Consider the following 14,866-nt stretch of genomic DNA (forward strand, 5'->3'; position numbering starts at 1 on the left):
TTCGATTGTACCCCATCCACCACATGAGCCCTGTCGCGGCCCAGGAGCCAAGGACTGCAGGGCATGGGCACAGCTGGTCTCTAATGTGTCTTTATTGACCCATCACACTGGGAACGTGCTGCTGCGTTAATTGGCCGCGATGGTCTGGTCGATCCAGGCCCTGAGCTTGGTGACGCGGGCGTAAACGCCGGGCGTGGAGGGGGAGCAGGTGCTGCTTCCCCAGGAGACGATCCCCACCAGGGTCCAGGCGCCGTCCTGCTGGCACACCAGGGGGCCGCCGGAGTCGCCCTGCAAGGAGAAGCAGCAGGTTGGGGGGCGTCTCCTTCTAGGGGGTCGCAAAGCGAGGGGCACCTGGCTGATCCCCAAATGCAAACGAGTCTGCGCTTGTCTGGATGGAGCCCTGTGTATCCACTGCGGGTCCCAGGGCTCGGGAGAGCTATGGGGAGCGGGGATTGCGGGCAGGGAAAGGGGAGCCTAAAGGAAGGGAGGGAGGGAGGGATGCATAGATCCCTGGTTAGATCAAGGGGGGCTGCATGGACAGATGCAGGGATGGGGTGACAGGCAGGCAGGGAGGGAGGGATGGCTAGAGGTAGGTTCAGGGCCTGGGCAGCCGGGCAGGGGATTGCAGGGCTGAAGGAAGCAGCCAGGGACATGCTACCCGAGAGGAGTTCCCTGTGTCAGGACACTGATGCCTGGGCCCCATCCCCAGCAGTATCTGCCAGGACAGCTCAGTGCAGATGGCACATCCATCCCCTCTGCGTCCCCTCGCCCGCCTGTCCAACGCTAGTGCTAGGACCATGGTGCTCCGCAGTTCCTGCCCCGGTTCCTACCTGACGCTGCAGTGGGCAGTGGTGACCACCCAGTTCTCGCTGATCAGGGAGCCGCCGCAGAAATGGAAGCTGGTGTTGTCCTGCGGGGAGAGGGAGAGCGGGTGGTGACTGAGCCAGCCCACAACAGCTGTGTGCTGGGTACCCCCCAAGTCTGCCTGGCGGGAGCTACTGGGAACCAGGGGAGGGGAACTGGGGCCAGAGCATCAAAATAAGGGGGAGCAGCTGGCTGAGACCCATCCCTGGGAAGCAGGCGCCCCTTCCTAGCAGCCAGTGCTCTCTGCCCCATTTGCCAGGCTCTGCCAGACACAGATTGCAGCAGGGGCAGGCCTGCCCCACCCCGCAGGGATCTCTGCCGAGCCTGTGTGCTTGGAAGGGAGCCAGGGTGTGCGATGCCCGGCAGGGGCTGGGAGCGGCAGGAGAGAAGGGAACTCGGGGCAGGGGACGGGTTCCCACCAGATCCTGGGTGCTGGAGCTGAGGGGCTCTGGGAGCAGGGCTGGGGGAAGGGTCCTGGCAGGTGCCCTTGGAGTGGCAGAGAGGCCAGGTCAGTTCATCCCACTATCTTGGGCAGCGCTGCCTCTGTCGGGTAACAGGCCCTTGTTCCACAGTAGAGCAGGCACCGACTGGGGGCAGGGAGGCTGGGAATCCATCTACACACTGGAGCCAATCTAAGCAGCTAGGGACAGCCAGTGCTGCTGGGAAACACACACAGAACGTGGAGGCGGGTGCTGCAGGGAGCAGCTGGGGGCCCAGATACCAAGGTGATGGGCATGTGCAGGCCCTGCCAGATGAATCCCCAGTAGCACTGAGACACTGCCTAGCTGCCCTGGGACACCATGAAATCACATCCCCACCTCCCCGGGTTCTCTAAGGGCCAGGCCCCTCCTGCCTTTCCCCTCAGCTTTGCTCCCCACGGGGGTCCCTGCCTGGCCGAAGGGGTTGCTGGGCTCTCACCTGCAGGGAGACCTGCCAGGGCCAGGATCCAGGAACCGCCGTCTCGCCGTTCATGATTCGTGCATAACCGCTGATGACAGGTTGGATGGCAGGGAGGCCGCAGCCTGCAGGAGGGAAGGAGAGGAGTTGACCACAGCTCCTGGTGTCCAGCGGGGAGGGAGCACAGCGCTAGGGCCCAGGCTGCTCCGTGGGGCACCCCAGCAGTGGGGCAGTAGCTGGGGGATCGGTCAGTGGCTGGGGGACCTTGCTACAGCCATGGGCATGCACTGCCCACTCCAGTTCACCTGGGGGTGTCCCCCAGAGCCAGGGCTGTACTGCCACCATGGGGGAAGGATGGACTGGGGGGGCCCCGAGCGCTGTCAAGCACAGCATGGCATTGGCCGCATCCATCTGCGCCATCAGCAGTGTCTCTCCAGCCGCGGGATTAGCGACAGGGCTGGGGCCACCGTCACCTGCGTCTTCTCGGGAGCTCCCTGTGGCAGAGAGACCCTTCTCCGGCTCTGGGCCTTCCAGCCCCTGCTGGCAGTCGAAGGAGGCCGGGTGGCACTTACCATGGGCAGTGCCCAGGAAGGCGAGGCAGGGCAGGAGCCAGAGGAAAGCCATTCTGCTTCTTACATGGGTCGTGGAGACCAAGCAGGGTCAGCAGCCCTTTTTATACTCCTGCCAGGGGCAGCTCTGGGGAGGTGGCAGCTAAGAAAGAGACAGGAGCCAGTTTTTCACCCTGCTGTCTGGGGCCATTGGGGAGATAAGCTGGGCATCCCTGAGGGGCCATGGGCAGAGTTCCAAGGGGCAGGCTGGCCTGGGGGCAGGGCTTGGGCCAGGAGCTGGGACCACAGCAGCTGCTCCCTGGAGGAGTGTGGGGAGCCAGGGAGCTGCGTGGGAGCCAGAGGGCCAAGACCTGGGAGCAGAGAGCCCATGGGAGTCTGCGACCCTCTGCCCTCAGGGGAGTGACAACCCCAGGGAGCCAGGCACCATGTCCTGCAGTGCATGATGCATGCTTCCCTTCCCCACTCAGCATCCTGCAGGCTGTGCAGAGGGGAGAACACAATGCCCAGGGCTCTGCGAAAGCTGTCCTAATGCTCAGTGGGCTGCTTCTTTGGTTTACCATCCAAATGGTGTTTTACCAGTCACCCTGTGACCCGGCCTCTCCTCGCGCACCGTGCCTTGCTGGCGGCAAGTGTTACTTCTGGGGGAATTCTGCGCCACTGCGCACACACGTAATTAATGTCCCACGCAGCCTGTTTCTTTACAGAAAATAAATTCTGCTGGAAAGTTGCTGCAGTTCCGCCTTTTGCCCACCAGGGACCACTGTGGTGCTAGAACTGAGTAGGCGCTCCCAGGTCCCAGACTTGCAGCAGGGGCTGAATGGCAGTGGAGACGTGGGTACAGGGGGGAGCGGGCAGGGACACATGGAGATGGGGGAGGGAGTGCAGGGACACATGGGGGAAGGCAGGTGACTGAGTGGGGGCACAGAAACACATGGGAACGGGGAAAGGGGGTGCAGGTACACATGGGGATGGTAGGAGGGGATGCAGGGACAGATGGGGAAGGGGTGCAGGAACATATGGGGAAAGGGGCAGATGTGCCTGACTGAATGGGAGAGGCTAGGGGTCAGCCAGGGTCTGCATGGGGGAGGCTCCCTAACAATCCCTCCCTGCCCCCCCCCACCCAAATCTGTTTCATATTTCTCCCACCCACATCCAACAACCCTCCAGGTTCACTCCCAGGCTCCTTCCTGCTCCTCCATTACCCCTGGCTCCCCCAAGCCTTTGCACTGCTTCTGAAGGGGCAGGAAATACGTTCCTGTTCTGTAGTTTAAATGAATTACTCAAAGTTACATATTAATATGCTGTCACGGAGTCCCTGGGCGATGCTCTGGAACTGCTCCCCATGAAGCCAGTCAGGACTCTGGGGTAGTCGCCTTTCTGGGAGCAGCCTGTCTTCAGGACACACAGCTCACACCTTCCTGGGTCTGACCTCAGAGCATTCAGCATCCTCTGCCCCTCCGTGCGCTTCCCCCCAGTGAGTCCACTCAGGTGGGGCTCCTGGGGAAGCCAGAGGGTCCTGCACCCCAACTTCGCAGTCAGACGGGACTCTCAGCCAGCCAGTAAAACAGAAGGTTTATTAGACGACAGGAACATGGTCTAAAACAGAGCTTGCAGGTGCAGAGAACGGGACCCCTCAGCTGGGTCCATTTTGGGGGGTAGTGAGCCAGACAACCACGTCTGCACTTCACTCCATGTCCCAGCCAGCCCCAAACTGAAACTCCCTCCAGCCCCTCCTCCTCTGGGCTTTGTTCCTTTCCCGGGCCAGGTGGTCACCTGATTCCTTTGTTCTCCAACCCTTTAGCTCTCACCTCGTAGGGGGGGAGGGCCCAGGCCATCAGTTGCCAGGAAACAGGGTGTCGGCCATTCTCTGTGTCCAGACTCCTGCACACACCGGCCCTCTAGGGCTCTGCAATGATCATACACCCTTACCCCACCACCTAGATACTTAAGAACTGCCTAGGGGAAACTGAGGCACCCCCACACTATTCAGAGGAAACATTAAGAAGAGTCCCACTTCGTCACATATGCCTAGTGAGGAATCTATTTGACAAAAAACATTTCCTGAATAATTTTCGTTGTCTGGATTGTTCCAGGCATACTTGGTGACACGTATTTTGAAATAAATCACTAAAATAATTGAAACTGGGGTGATTATCTGAAGGAAAATAACCCACCTGGGAGCAGGTGAAGGTTCAGATGGGCCACCCCCACTCTGATGGGGGTCCTTCCAGCTCAGTGGCCTGACTCCAGCTGGGCCCAACCCCAATGCTTCGGAAAAAGCTGAGCACCGTCCACAATGCACCTGGCCAGTTGTGAAGCTATTACCCCCTGACTCCCTCTGATAATCAGAGTATGTTCTCAAGTCATAAACAGGGTGACCCTGCCCATGCATCCCAGCTAAACACCTTGATCCCAGTAAGGAGATTAATCAGCACTTTGGAAATCCAGACTCAGCCCTTAACGCCATGATGTCCTGTAGCAATGAGTTCCACAGGTCGATTATAAATGGCATAAAGTATTATTTATTTTTATTGGCACTATACATAATATTTCAGAGTAGCAGTCATGTTAGTCTCATGATGTCTGGATTGTTCCAGACAAACCCAGCCAGGGTCTCCTGTGACTGCGGGGCCTATTTCCGATCCTCCGTCTGTTCACGCCTCCGGGCAAAGTTCCTCTGGGCGGCATCCACTGACTCCCTTGATGCCTTTGAGGAGCAGTGGGCGCTGTCCAGGGTTCTCTGCTCGGTGTCCCCTTCCGGTTCCCTTCGTTTGACCCTTTGACCACACTCCTGTCCCTGTTATTTCATTAGTTGTCCCCCGGAATCATTTGATTTTCGGGTCCTGTGGATCCTCCCCTTAGGCTGAGGGGGGGGGGGGTCCTTTAGCAGCGGGCGGGCTTTCGCCCACCCACTTCCCAGATCCCAGTAGGATCCAGGCCAGCCACCCTGGGCCAAGGCCATTCTTTGTGTTTACTAGCCAAAGAAACTCGTGATGTGCATCCTCCCTTCCTCTTCCTCCTGCAGCGACCGGCCAGGCCTCACTTCCTGGCTAAAAGGGGCAGCAGCCGCTGCCACCATCTCCGGACCTAAGAAAAGATCAAAGGTGGCATTCACAATGGGAATTAGGCGCCTCTTCCCATGGGAGTTGGGCACCTACGAGCCTTCTTGATTCCCTCAACTCTGCATGATGTCAAGTATCATAGGGGTAGTCGCGTTTGTCTGTATCCATAAAAACAATGAGGATTACAGTGGCACCTTAAAGACTAACAAATTTATTTGGGCCTAAGCAATTTCCCCTCTCTTGGAATTGACACCTTCCTCATCAATTATTGGGAGTGGACTGAATTGGCCCTGTCCGCATGGGTTCTCCACTGGTGAGGTACCTCCCTTCTCTTCATGTGCCAGTATCTATCTATGCCTGGATCTGTCATTTTCACTCCATGCATCTGAAGAAGTGGGTTTTTTACCCATGAAAGCTTATGCCCAAATAAATCTTTAAGGTGCCAGCAGACTCCTCATTGTTTTTCCTCAACTCTGAGCCACTTAGCCAAATCCCCTCCAGCTCTTCTCTGGAGGTGACACAACCTTGTTGGGGCCCTCTCCTCACACGGGGGCAGCCTCTCCTCTGCCCCTTGGCAATCTCCCATGTTGTGGAAACCAGAGCTGTCCCTGGTGGGGGAATCAGCCTGTCTCAGCACTTGCTAGGTTGGCATCTGCCACACCAAGGGCTCAGCCCTACACCTCCTGGGGACGGACGCTAGAGACTGTCAAGGGGTTAAAGCCAGGCCTGGGCTGGCGTCTGGCTAATCATACGCCCTGCTGATACCAGCTCAGTTTAGCCTCGGGCACAAGCAGCCGCTTTCCACTTCCTCGCATGCAGCACCAGCACCCCCATGACCCCAACGCCCACCCTCTGGCCCCGAGTGTCCATTCCTGCAGGACTGGGCTGGGCAATCCCCCTCCAGGGTCAGCAGCTCGGCCCGAAAACCAGTTCTCTGGGGGACCCAGAACAAAGAAACCCTGAGATGGGCTGGCAGATGGAGGTCTTGGGCTGCACCCCAGCCCCTGCCCTGGGACAGCACAACCAGCCAGTGCGAGGTCCGGGGCAGGGCTGTCAAAGCAAAGGTGCTCTGAAGGAAACCGCACCACAAGAAGCGCAAGGAGAGAGGGAATAACAGGTATAAATGGGGCTGTTATTCCCACAACATCATGACAATATGCACTGAAGCGGGCGGGGCAACTGCAGGGACCAGGGCTCAGGACTCCTGGGTTCTCCATGCAGCTACATCCCGGACACACTAAAGGACCCTGGGGCTAGTCCCTGCTCTGCAGTGGCCCATCTGGCTGGGGTGGGGGCCACTGGAGGGTGCTGGCTCAAAATGCATGGTGCTGGGAGGATTAGGCGGTGCCAACTGTACGCCAGAACAATTTGCTCATCACTAACACCTCAGTGGGGAGGGCCAGTGTGCACCCCACACTGCGAGGCAAGGCCCTGGCTGCCTGGCACCCGGATCTCCCGGGGTTGTCACTCCCTTGAGGGTAGAGGGTCACTGACTCCCACGGGCTCCCTGCTCCCAGGCCTATGTCCATTGGCTCTCTGGCTCCCCACACTCCTCCAGACAGCAGCTGCTGCGGTCCCAAGCCCTGCCCCCAGCCAGCCTGACCCCTGGTGCTCTGCCCATGGCTCCTTTGGGGCTGCCAGCTTATCTCCCCAAGGACAGCAGGGTGGAAAATTGGCTCCTGTCCCTTTCTGAGCTGCCTCCTGGCAAGAGTATATAAAGGGCTGCTGACCCTGCTTGGTCTCTGCCACCCATGTAAGAAGCAGAATGGCTTTCCTCTGGCTCCTGCCCTGCCTCGCCTTCTTGGGCGCTGCCCATGGTAAGTGCCACCCGGCCTCCTTCGACTGCCAGCAGGGGCTGGAAGGCCCAGAGCCGGGGAAGGGTCTCTCTGCCACAGGGAGCTCCCGAGAAGATGCAGGTGACGGTGGCCCCAGCCCTGTCGCTAATCCCGCGGCTGGAGAGACACTGCTGATGGCGCAGATGGATGCGGCCAACGCCATGCTGTGCTTGACAGCGCTCAGGGCCCCCCCAGTCCATCCTCCCCCCATGGTGGCAGTACAGCCCTGGCTCTGGGGGACGCCCCCAGGTGAACTGGAGTGGGCAGTGCATGCCCATGGCTGTAGCAAGGTCCCCCAGCCACTGACCGATCCCCCAGCTACTGCCCCACTGCTGGGGTGCCCCACGGAGCAGCCTGGGCCCTAGCGCTGTGCTCCCTCCCCGCTGGACACCAGGAGCTGTGGTCAACTCCTCTCCTTCCCTCCTGCAGGCTGCGGCCTCCCTGCCATCCAACCTGTCATCAGCGGTTATGCACGAATCGTGAACGGCGAGACGGCGGTTCCTGGATCCTGGCCCTGGCAGGTCTCCCTGCAGGTGAGAGCCCAGCAACCCCTTCGGCCAGGCAGGGACCCCCGTGGGGAGCAAAGCTGTGGGGAAAGGCAGGAGGGGCCTGGCCCTTAGAGAACCCGGGGAGGTGGGGATGTGATTTCATGGTGTCCCAGGGCAGCTAGGCAGTGTCTCAGTGCTACTGGGGATTCATCTGGCAGGGCCTGCACATGCCCATCACCTTGGCATCTGGGCCCCCAGCTGCTCCCTGCAGCACCCGCCTCCACGTTCTGTGTGTGTTTCCCAGCAGCACTGGCTGTCCCTAGCTGCTTAGATTGGCTCCAGTGTGTAGATGGATTCCCAGCCTCCCTGCCCCCAGTCGGTGCCTGCTCTACTGTGGAACAAGGGCCTGTTACCCGACAGAGGCAGCGCTGCCCAAGATAGTGGGATGAACTGACCTGGCCTCTCTGCCACTCCAAGGGCACCTGCCAGGACCCTTCCCCCAGCCCTGCTCCCAGAGCCCCTCAGCTCCAGCACCCAGGATCTGGTGGGAACCCGTCCCCTGCCCCGAGTTCCCTTCTCTCCTGCCGCTCCCAGCCCCTGCCGGGCATCGCACACCCTGGCTCCCTTCCAAGCACACAGGCTCGGCAGAGATCCCTGCGGGGTGGGGCAGGCCTGCCCCTGCTGCAATCTGTGTCTGGCAGAGCCTGGCAAATGGGGCAGAGGGCACTGGCTGCTAGGAAGGGGCGCCTGCTTCCCAGGGATGGGTCTCAGCCAGCTGCTCCCCCTTATTTTGATGCTCTGGCCCCGATTCCCCTCCCTTAGTTCCTGGCAGCCCCCTCCAGACAGCAGCGGGGGTCCCTGGCACGTGGCCATGGTAGGCCAGCTCAAACACTGCCTGCTCTCCCCCTCCCCACAGGACAATACCGGCTTCCATTTCTGCGGCGGCTCCCTGATTAGCGAGAACTGGGTGGTCACGGCTGCCCACTGCAGAGTCAGGTAGGAACCTAGGTGGGAGCCATGGGGTGCCAAGGCCCTAGGTTTACCAACTTTCTAATTGCACAAAACCAAACTTCCTTGCCCCTTCCCTGAGGCCCTGAGCCTTCTCACTCCAGCCCCCCTCCCTCAGTCGCTCGCTCTCTCCCACCCTAACTCACTTTCACCGAGCTGGGGTAGGGGGCTGGGGTATGGGAGGGCTCCGGCTGAGGGTGCGAGCTCTGGGGTGGGGCTTGGTAAGAGGGGTTTGCGGTGCACGAGGGGCTCCAGGCTGGGGGAGGGGGTTGTGATGCAGGTGGGGCTGTGGGCTCCTGGAAGGGGCTCAGGGCTGGGGCAGAGGGTTGGGGTGCAGGTGAGGGGTGTAGGGTCTTGGAGGCAGTTAGGATGCAGGAGGGGGTTCTAACCTGGGGCAAGGGGTTCGCGGTGCAGGAGGGGGTTCAGGGGTCGGGTTCAGCAGCGCTTACCTAAGGCGGCTCCAGTCGGTGGTGCAGCGGGGCCAAGGCAGGGTTCCCGCTTGCCCTGGCAGTGGCTCCATGCTGCTCCCAGAAGCAGTCAGACTAGACTGAGGCGCGTTGCCCAAGCCTGCAGGCACCGCCCCCGCAGCTCCTATTGGCTGTGGATCCCAGAGCTTCCCTGATTGCCCCTGCGCCTAGGGGCCGCGGGACATGTTGCCGCATCTGGGAGCCATATGGTACCAGGTCAGGCAGGGAGCCTGCCTTAGCGCTGCTGCGCCACCGACCAGACTTTTAACAGGTCAGTCAGCGGTGCAGACCAGAGTCACCAGGGTCCCTTTTCAACCGGGCGTTCCAGTAAAAAAACGGACGTCTGGCAACCCTGCAAGAACCAGGCACTAGCGTTGGACAGGCGGGTGAGGGGACGCAGAGGGGATGGATGTGCCATCTGCACTGAGCTGTCCTGGCAGATACTGCTGGGGATGGGGCCCAGGCATCAGTGTCCTGATGAAGGGAGCTCCGCTCAGGGCACACGTCCCCAGCTGCTTGTTTCAGCCCTGCAATCCCCAGAGCCTAAGCCAGCTCCAGGGGCTCCCACTGCCCTGCCATACCCCTGCCACGCTTCCTGGGCATAGATCCCCCCGCACCAGGCCTGGGCAGTGCCTGGGGGAGGGGACAGAAGGTGCTGCAGGGAGCCAGGCCTGCCCCACCATTCCCTATACTCGGGGCTTCCTTTTCTTCCCCCTGCAGCACCAGTGACCGTGTGGTTCTGGGGGAATTTGACCAAGGCTCTCCGGCCGAGGATGTGCAAGTCCTGCAGATCGCCCAGGTAGGGGGCTGGCCGGCACAGGGTCCCCTCGGGGGCTGCACACATCCTCCCTCCATGGGCCTGGAACACCGGGCCCCCAGTGAGCCTTCGTGCCCACCTCAACCCCCGGCACACTCACAGGTCAGCCTGTGCCATGTCTCACGCGCAGAGCTCCTCAGGGTCCTGCAGGGGGTGGTCACGGTCTCTGGGGAGTCCGGCTGGAGTGGGGTGGATGCAGCCTACATGGGTCCTGCTGTGGGGTGGATGAGATTTCGGTGGGGTCTCCGACAGGTGCTGGATGTGGTCTAGACTCCACTGTCTTCTGTGGCAGGTTTTCAAGAACCCCAGTTTCAGCATGTTAACCGTGAAGAATGACATCACCCTGCTGAAGCTGGCCTCCCCAGCCAAGCTGACAGCCCGCGTGTCCCCCGTGTGTCTGCCCAAGGCTACCGATGACTTCCCCGGAGGCCTGACCTGCGTGACCACGGGCTGGGGCCTGACTGATCCCAAGGGTAAAGTCTCCGGGTCTCTGCACCGCTCTGGCCGCTTGGAGGACAGACTCCTGGAGTGCCAAGGGGAACTCAACTTAGCCAACTGATCTGACGGCCATCCCCTCACCTCAGTCCCCCGCCCCCTGACCTTCCCGGGCACATACTGGACTAGGAAAGGGGGCCCTACTCAGGACCCCCAGCTCTGGGCAGCCTTCTGCCCCTTCCGGCTAGAGTTCCAGGTCCTGTCTCTCTCCCTGTCCCAGGCCAAACCCAGAAAATTCAGCTGGAAGGCCCCCCCAGGGGTCCCCACCTGACTGGGCACAGCTACCCTGTGCGTGCCCCAGGAGGGCAGGGGCAGCTGGGGCCTTTCCTCTGCAGAGGGGCCCCGGGGGAGCTCTCCAGGCCCCTCCCTCTCTGTTGGGGTCCCAGTGCCAGGCGAGGCCATGGGGCTGTAGTGCCAGGGATCGGGAGCTGCCCCATGCTGCCCAGCTGACGCCGTCTCCTGCCTGCCTTTGTTTTCCAGCTCAGAACACCCCAGACAAGCTGCAGCAGGTGGCCCTGCCCCTGCTGACCAACACGCAGTGCAAGACCTACTGGGGCTTCAGGATCGCGGACGTCATGATCTGCGCGGGCGCTGCTGGAGCCTCCTCCTGCATGGTACCCAGCTCTGCAGCGCCGCGGCCCCCTGTGCCCACCTGTCTGGCCACACATCGCTCCTAGTGCTGGCACAGATCCCCAGGGGCCATGCTGTGGCCCCCACTTTACACCAGTCTCTAGAGAGAACCCCTGCAATGTGCCAGACCTCCGGGGGTCTCACTCTCCCTCCGGGTTAGAGCACGGCCTCACTGCCTCCTTAGGCTGGCCTTCATAGAATCATAGAATATCAGGGTTGGAAGGGACCCCAGAAGGTCATCTACTCCAACCCCCTGCTCAAAGCAGGACCAATTCCCAGTTAAATAATCCCAGCCAGGGCTTTGTCAAGCCTGACCTTAAAAACCTCTAAGGAAGGAGATTCTACCACCTCCCTAGGTAACGCATTCCAGTGTTTCACCACCCTCTTAGTGAAAAAGTTTTTCCTAATATCCAATCTAAACCTCCCCCACTGCAACTTGAGACCATTACTCCTCGTTCTGTCATCTGCTACCATTGAGAACAGTCTAGAACCATCCTCTTTGGAACCCCCTTTCAGGTAGTTGAAAGCAGCTATCAAATCCCCCCTCATTCTTCTCTTCTGCAGGCTAAACAATCCCAGCTCCCTCAGCCTCTCCTCATAACTCATGTGTTCCAGTCCCCTAATCATTTTTGTTGCCCTTCGCTGGACTCTCTCCAATTTATCCACATCCTTCTTGAAGTATGGGGCCCAAAACTGGACACAGTACTCCAGATGAGGCCTCACCAATGTCGAATAGAGGGGAACGATCACGTCCCTCGATCTGCTCGCTATGCCCCTACTTATACATCCCAAAATGCCATTGGCCTTCTTGGCAACAAGGGCACACTGCTGACTCATATCCAGCTTCTCGTCCACTGTCACCCCTAGGTCCTTTTCCGCAGAACTGCTGCCGAGCCATTCGGTCCCTAGTCTGTAGCTGTGCATTGGGTTCTTCCGTCCTAAGTGCAGGACCCTGCACTTGTCCTTATTGAACCTCATCAGATTCCTTTTGGCCCAATCTTCCAATTGGTCTAGGTCCTTCTGTATCCTATCCCTCCCCTCCAGCGTATCTACCACTCCTCCCAGTTTAGTATCATCCGCAAATTTGCTGAGAGTGCAATCCACACCATCCTCCAGATCATTTATGAAGATATTGAACAAAACCGGTCCCAGGACCGACCCTTGGGGCACTCCACTTGATACCAGCTGCCAACTAGACATGGAGCCATTGATCACTACCCATTGAGCCCGACAATCTAGCCAGCTTTCTACCCACCTTATAGTGCATTCATCCAGCCCATACTTCCTTAACTTGCTGACAAGAATACTGTGGGAGACCGTGTCAAAAGCTTTGCTAAAGTCAAGAAACAATACATCCACTGCTTTCCCTTCATCCACAGAACCAGTAATCTCATCATAAAAGGCGATTAGATTAGTCAGGCATGACCTTCCCGTGGTGAATCCATGCTGGCTGTTCCTGATCACTTTCCTCTCATGCAAGTGCTTCAGGATTGATTCTTTGAGGACCTGCTCCATGATTTTTCCAGGGACTGAGGTGAGGCTGACTGGCCTGTAGTTCCCAGGATCCTCCTTCTTCCCTTTTTTAAAGATTGGCACTACTTTTTCCAGTCATCCGGGACTTCCCCGGTTCGCCACGAGTTTTCAAAGATAATGGCCAGTGGCTCTGCAATCACAGCCGCCAATTCCTTCAGCACTCTCGGATGCAACTCGTCCGGCCCCATGGACTTGTGCACGTCCAGCTTTTCTAAATAGTCCCTAACCGCCTCTATCTCCACAGAGGGCTGGCCATCTCTTCCGCATTTTGTGATGCCCAGCGCAGCAGTCTGGGAGCTGACCTTGTTAGTGAAAACAGAGGCAAAAAAAGCATTGAGAAGCCTTCAGCTCCCCTGCCTCACACTGCGAGGCCCACTGTGCCAGCACCCTGCCCAGATGCAGGGACCCCCACTGTTCGGGTGGCACCTCACCTCCAGACGAGAGGCCTGACTCCTTCTAGCAGCCAGTTCTTCTCTTATGCCTTCCAGGCCGGGGTTTGGCAGCTGGGTATCCTTGCCCAGCTTCCCTGCCAGAGACGGGCAATCCCTTATTCACTGGCTGTCAGAGCCCTGTGATTGAGTTTCCTGTTGTCTTCTCAGACACCCCATTGATATGGGGACTCAGGCCCAGATAGCTAGTACCACTTGTCTCTTCACCTGCCTTGAGAACAAACAGTTCTTTTCCACCCCACTGGGTAACAATGCAGCAAAGTGGGGAAACTGAGGCACACACCAGCTTCCTAAAAATAGCCTAGAAAATTCCCACTTCACCACAGCCACCACCGAGACGACTGTCCTTCTGGCCACATCCCCCTTCAGCTATCCCTGCCTGCCTGTCACCCCATCCCTACAGCTGTCTACATAGCCCTCCTTTGTCCACCCCTGGCTCCATGCAGCCAGCCTTCCCTTCCTCCATGCACCTGGAGCAGGGTGGCCCCAGGCTTCTGCACAATTGGGACATCTGCCTCAGTTTCCCCTTCCATCGCCCCTAGACAGGAATACAGTGTCTCAGTGTGCAGTTCAAGACCTACCTCCGGGCATGGTGTATTCGTGTACACGTTCAGGAACATGCAGAACCCTCATGGTAAAACTGGTCTGCCCAAACCCCCGAAGGACAGTCACAACTGTTTTCCAAGGAGTATATCCAGCCTGTTCCCAGCTCTTTGCCCCTGCTCCAGGCTCTACTCTTCAGCCATGCCCCTGAGGGCCCCCAGATTCACTCTTCCCCTGGAGCCCCCAGTCTGGTCTCCTGGGAGAGGGCTCCCCGCGGTATCCCACTGCACGGGTCTCTTCGCTTGCAGTCCTACCCCAGATCCCCCATCCAGCACCAATCCTCTTGGTTCAGGCTCAGTGCCCCCTAACCAGCCCGGGTCTTCCCCTTGTTCCTAGGGGTCTCAGCACAACAGCTCCCAAAACTCCACTGGGCTCCCCAGCTCTGGGCCGTTCTCCCCAACAATGGCTTGCACCTTTAGCTAGTCCCACCCTCTCTGTGATGTGATCTACCTCTGCCCCCTACCTCTCTCCTTGTCCTCCCCCGGCCCCTTTCTTAAGCCCACCCGGGAGGCAGCTGACCAGTCACAGGGGCATGGGCCTCTTCTCTCTTAAAGGGCCAGTCTCTCTACGACACCCCTTGTTTCTCTGCCCGCGATCCCCGCTCCCCATAGCTCTCCCCAGCCCTGGGACCCGCAGTGGATACACAGGGCCCCATCCAGACAAGCGCAGACTCGTTTGCATTTGGGGATCAGCCGGTGGATGAGCAGGTCCCCCTCGCTTTGCGACCCCCTAGAAGGAGACGCCCCCCAACCTGCTGCTTCTCCTTGCAGGGCGACTCCGGCGGCCCCCTGGTGTGCCAGCAGGACGGCGCCTGGACCCTGGTGGGGATCGTCTCCTGGGGAAGCAGGACCTGCTCCCCCTCCACGCCCGGCGTTTACGCCCGCGTCACCAAGCTCAGGGCCTGGATCGACCAGACCATCGCGGCCAATTAACGCAGCAGCACGTTCCCAGCGTGACGGGTCAATAAAGACACATTAGAGACCAGCTGTGCCCATGCCCTGCAGTCCTTGGCTCCTGGGCCGCGACAGGGCCCATGGGAGGGGAGAAAGCTGGGGCAGTGGGGACCCCCGGCCTCGCCTGCTCTCGCCCCCGGCCTGGGGGAGTTTGTCCTTGTAGCCCACTGTCCCTGGGGCTCTCCGAAGGCCCTAC

The 14,866-nt window shown here is 59.5% G+C and overlaps 2 protein-coding genes across 2 annotated transcripts; one reads left to right on the forward strand and one right to left on the reverse strand.

Moving 5' to 3' along the window:
* Positions 1–83: 83 nt before the first annotated feature.
* Positions 84–9,346, reverse strand: LOC140896495 (chymotrypsinogen 2-like). The gene is made up of 5 exons (XM_073308420.1): positions 9,173–9,346; positions 2,334–2,472; positions 1,783–1,886; positions 831–910; positions 84–325 (listed from the first exon to the last, which is right to left on the reverse strand). Exons 2-5 carry the CDS (start codon positions 2,383–2,385, stop codon positions 127–129), a joined length of 435 nt encoding a protein of 144 aa, XP_073164521.1. The 5' UTR covers positions 2,386–2,472; positions 9,173–9,346; the 3' UTR covers positions 84–126.
* LOC140896054 (chymotrypsinogen 2-like) lies at positions 7,157–14,693 on the forward strand. The gene is made up of 7 exons (XM_073307057.1): positions 7,157–7,209; positions 7,657–7,760; positions 8,632–8,711; positions 9,911–9,989; positions 10,300–10,480; positions 10,983–11,116; positions 14,488–14,693. Exons 1-7 carry the CDS (start codon positions 7,158–7,160, stop codon positions 14,647–14,649), a joined length of 792 nt encoding a protein of 263 aa, XP_073163158.1. The 5' UTR covers position 7,157; the 3' UTR covers positions 14,650–14,693.
* Positions 14,694–14,866: the final 173 nt, after the last annotated feature.

This window comes from Lepidochelys kempii, chromosome 12 (genome assembly GCF_965140265.1).
Source record: "Lepidochelys kempii isolate rLepKem1 chromosome 12, rLepKem1.hap2, whole genome shotgun sequence".
NCBI classification, from domain to species: Eukaryota; Metazoa; Chordata; order Testudines; family Cheloniidae; genus Lepidochelys; species Lepidochelys kempii.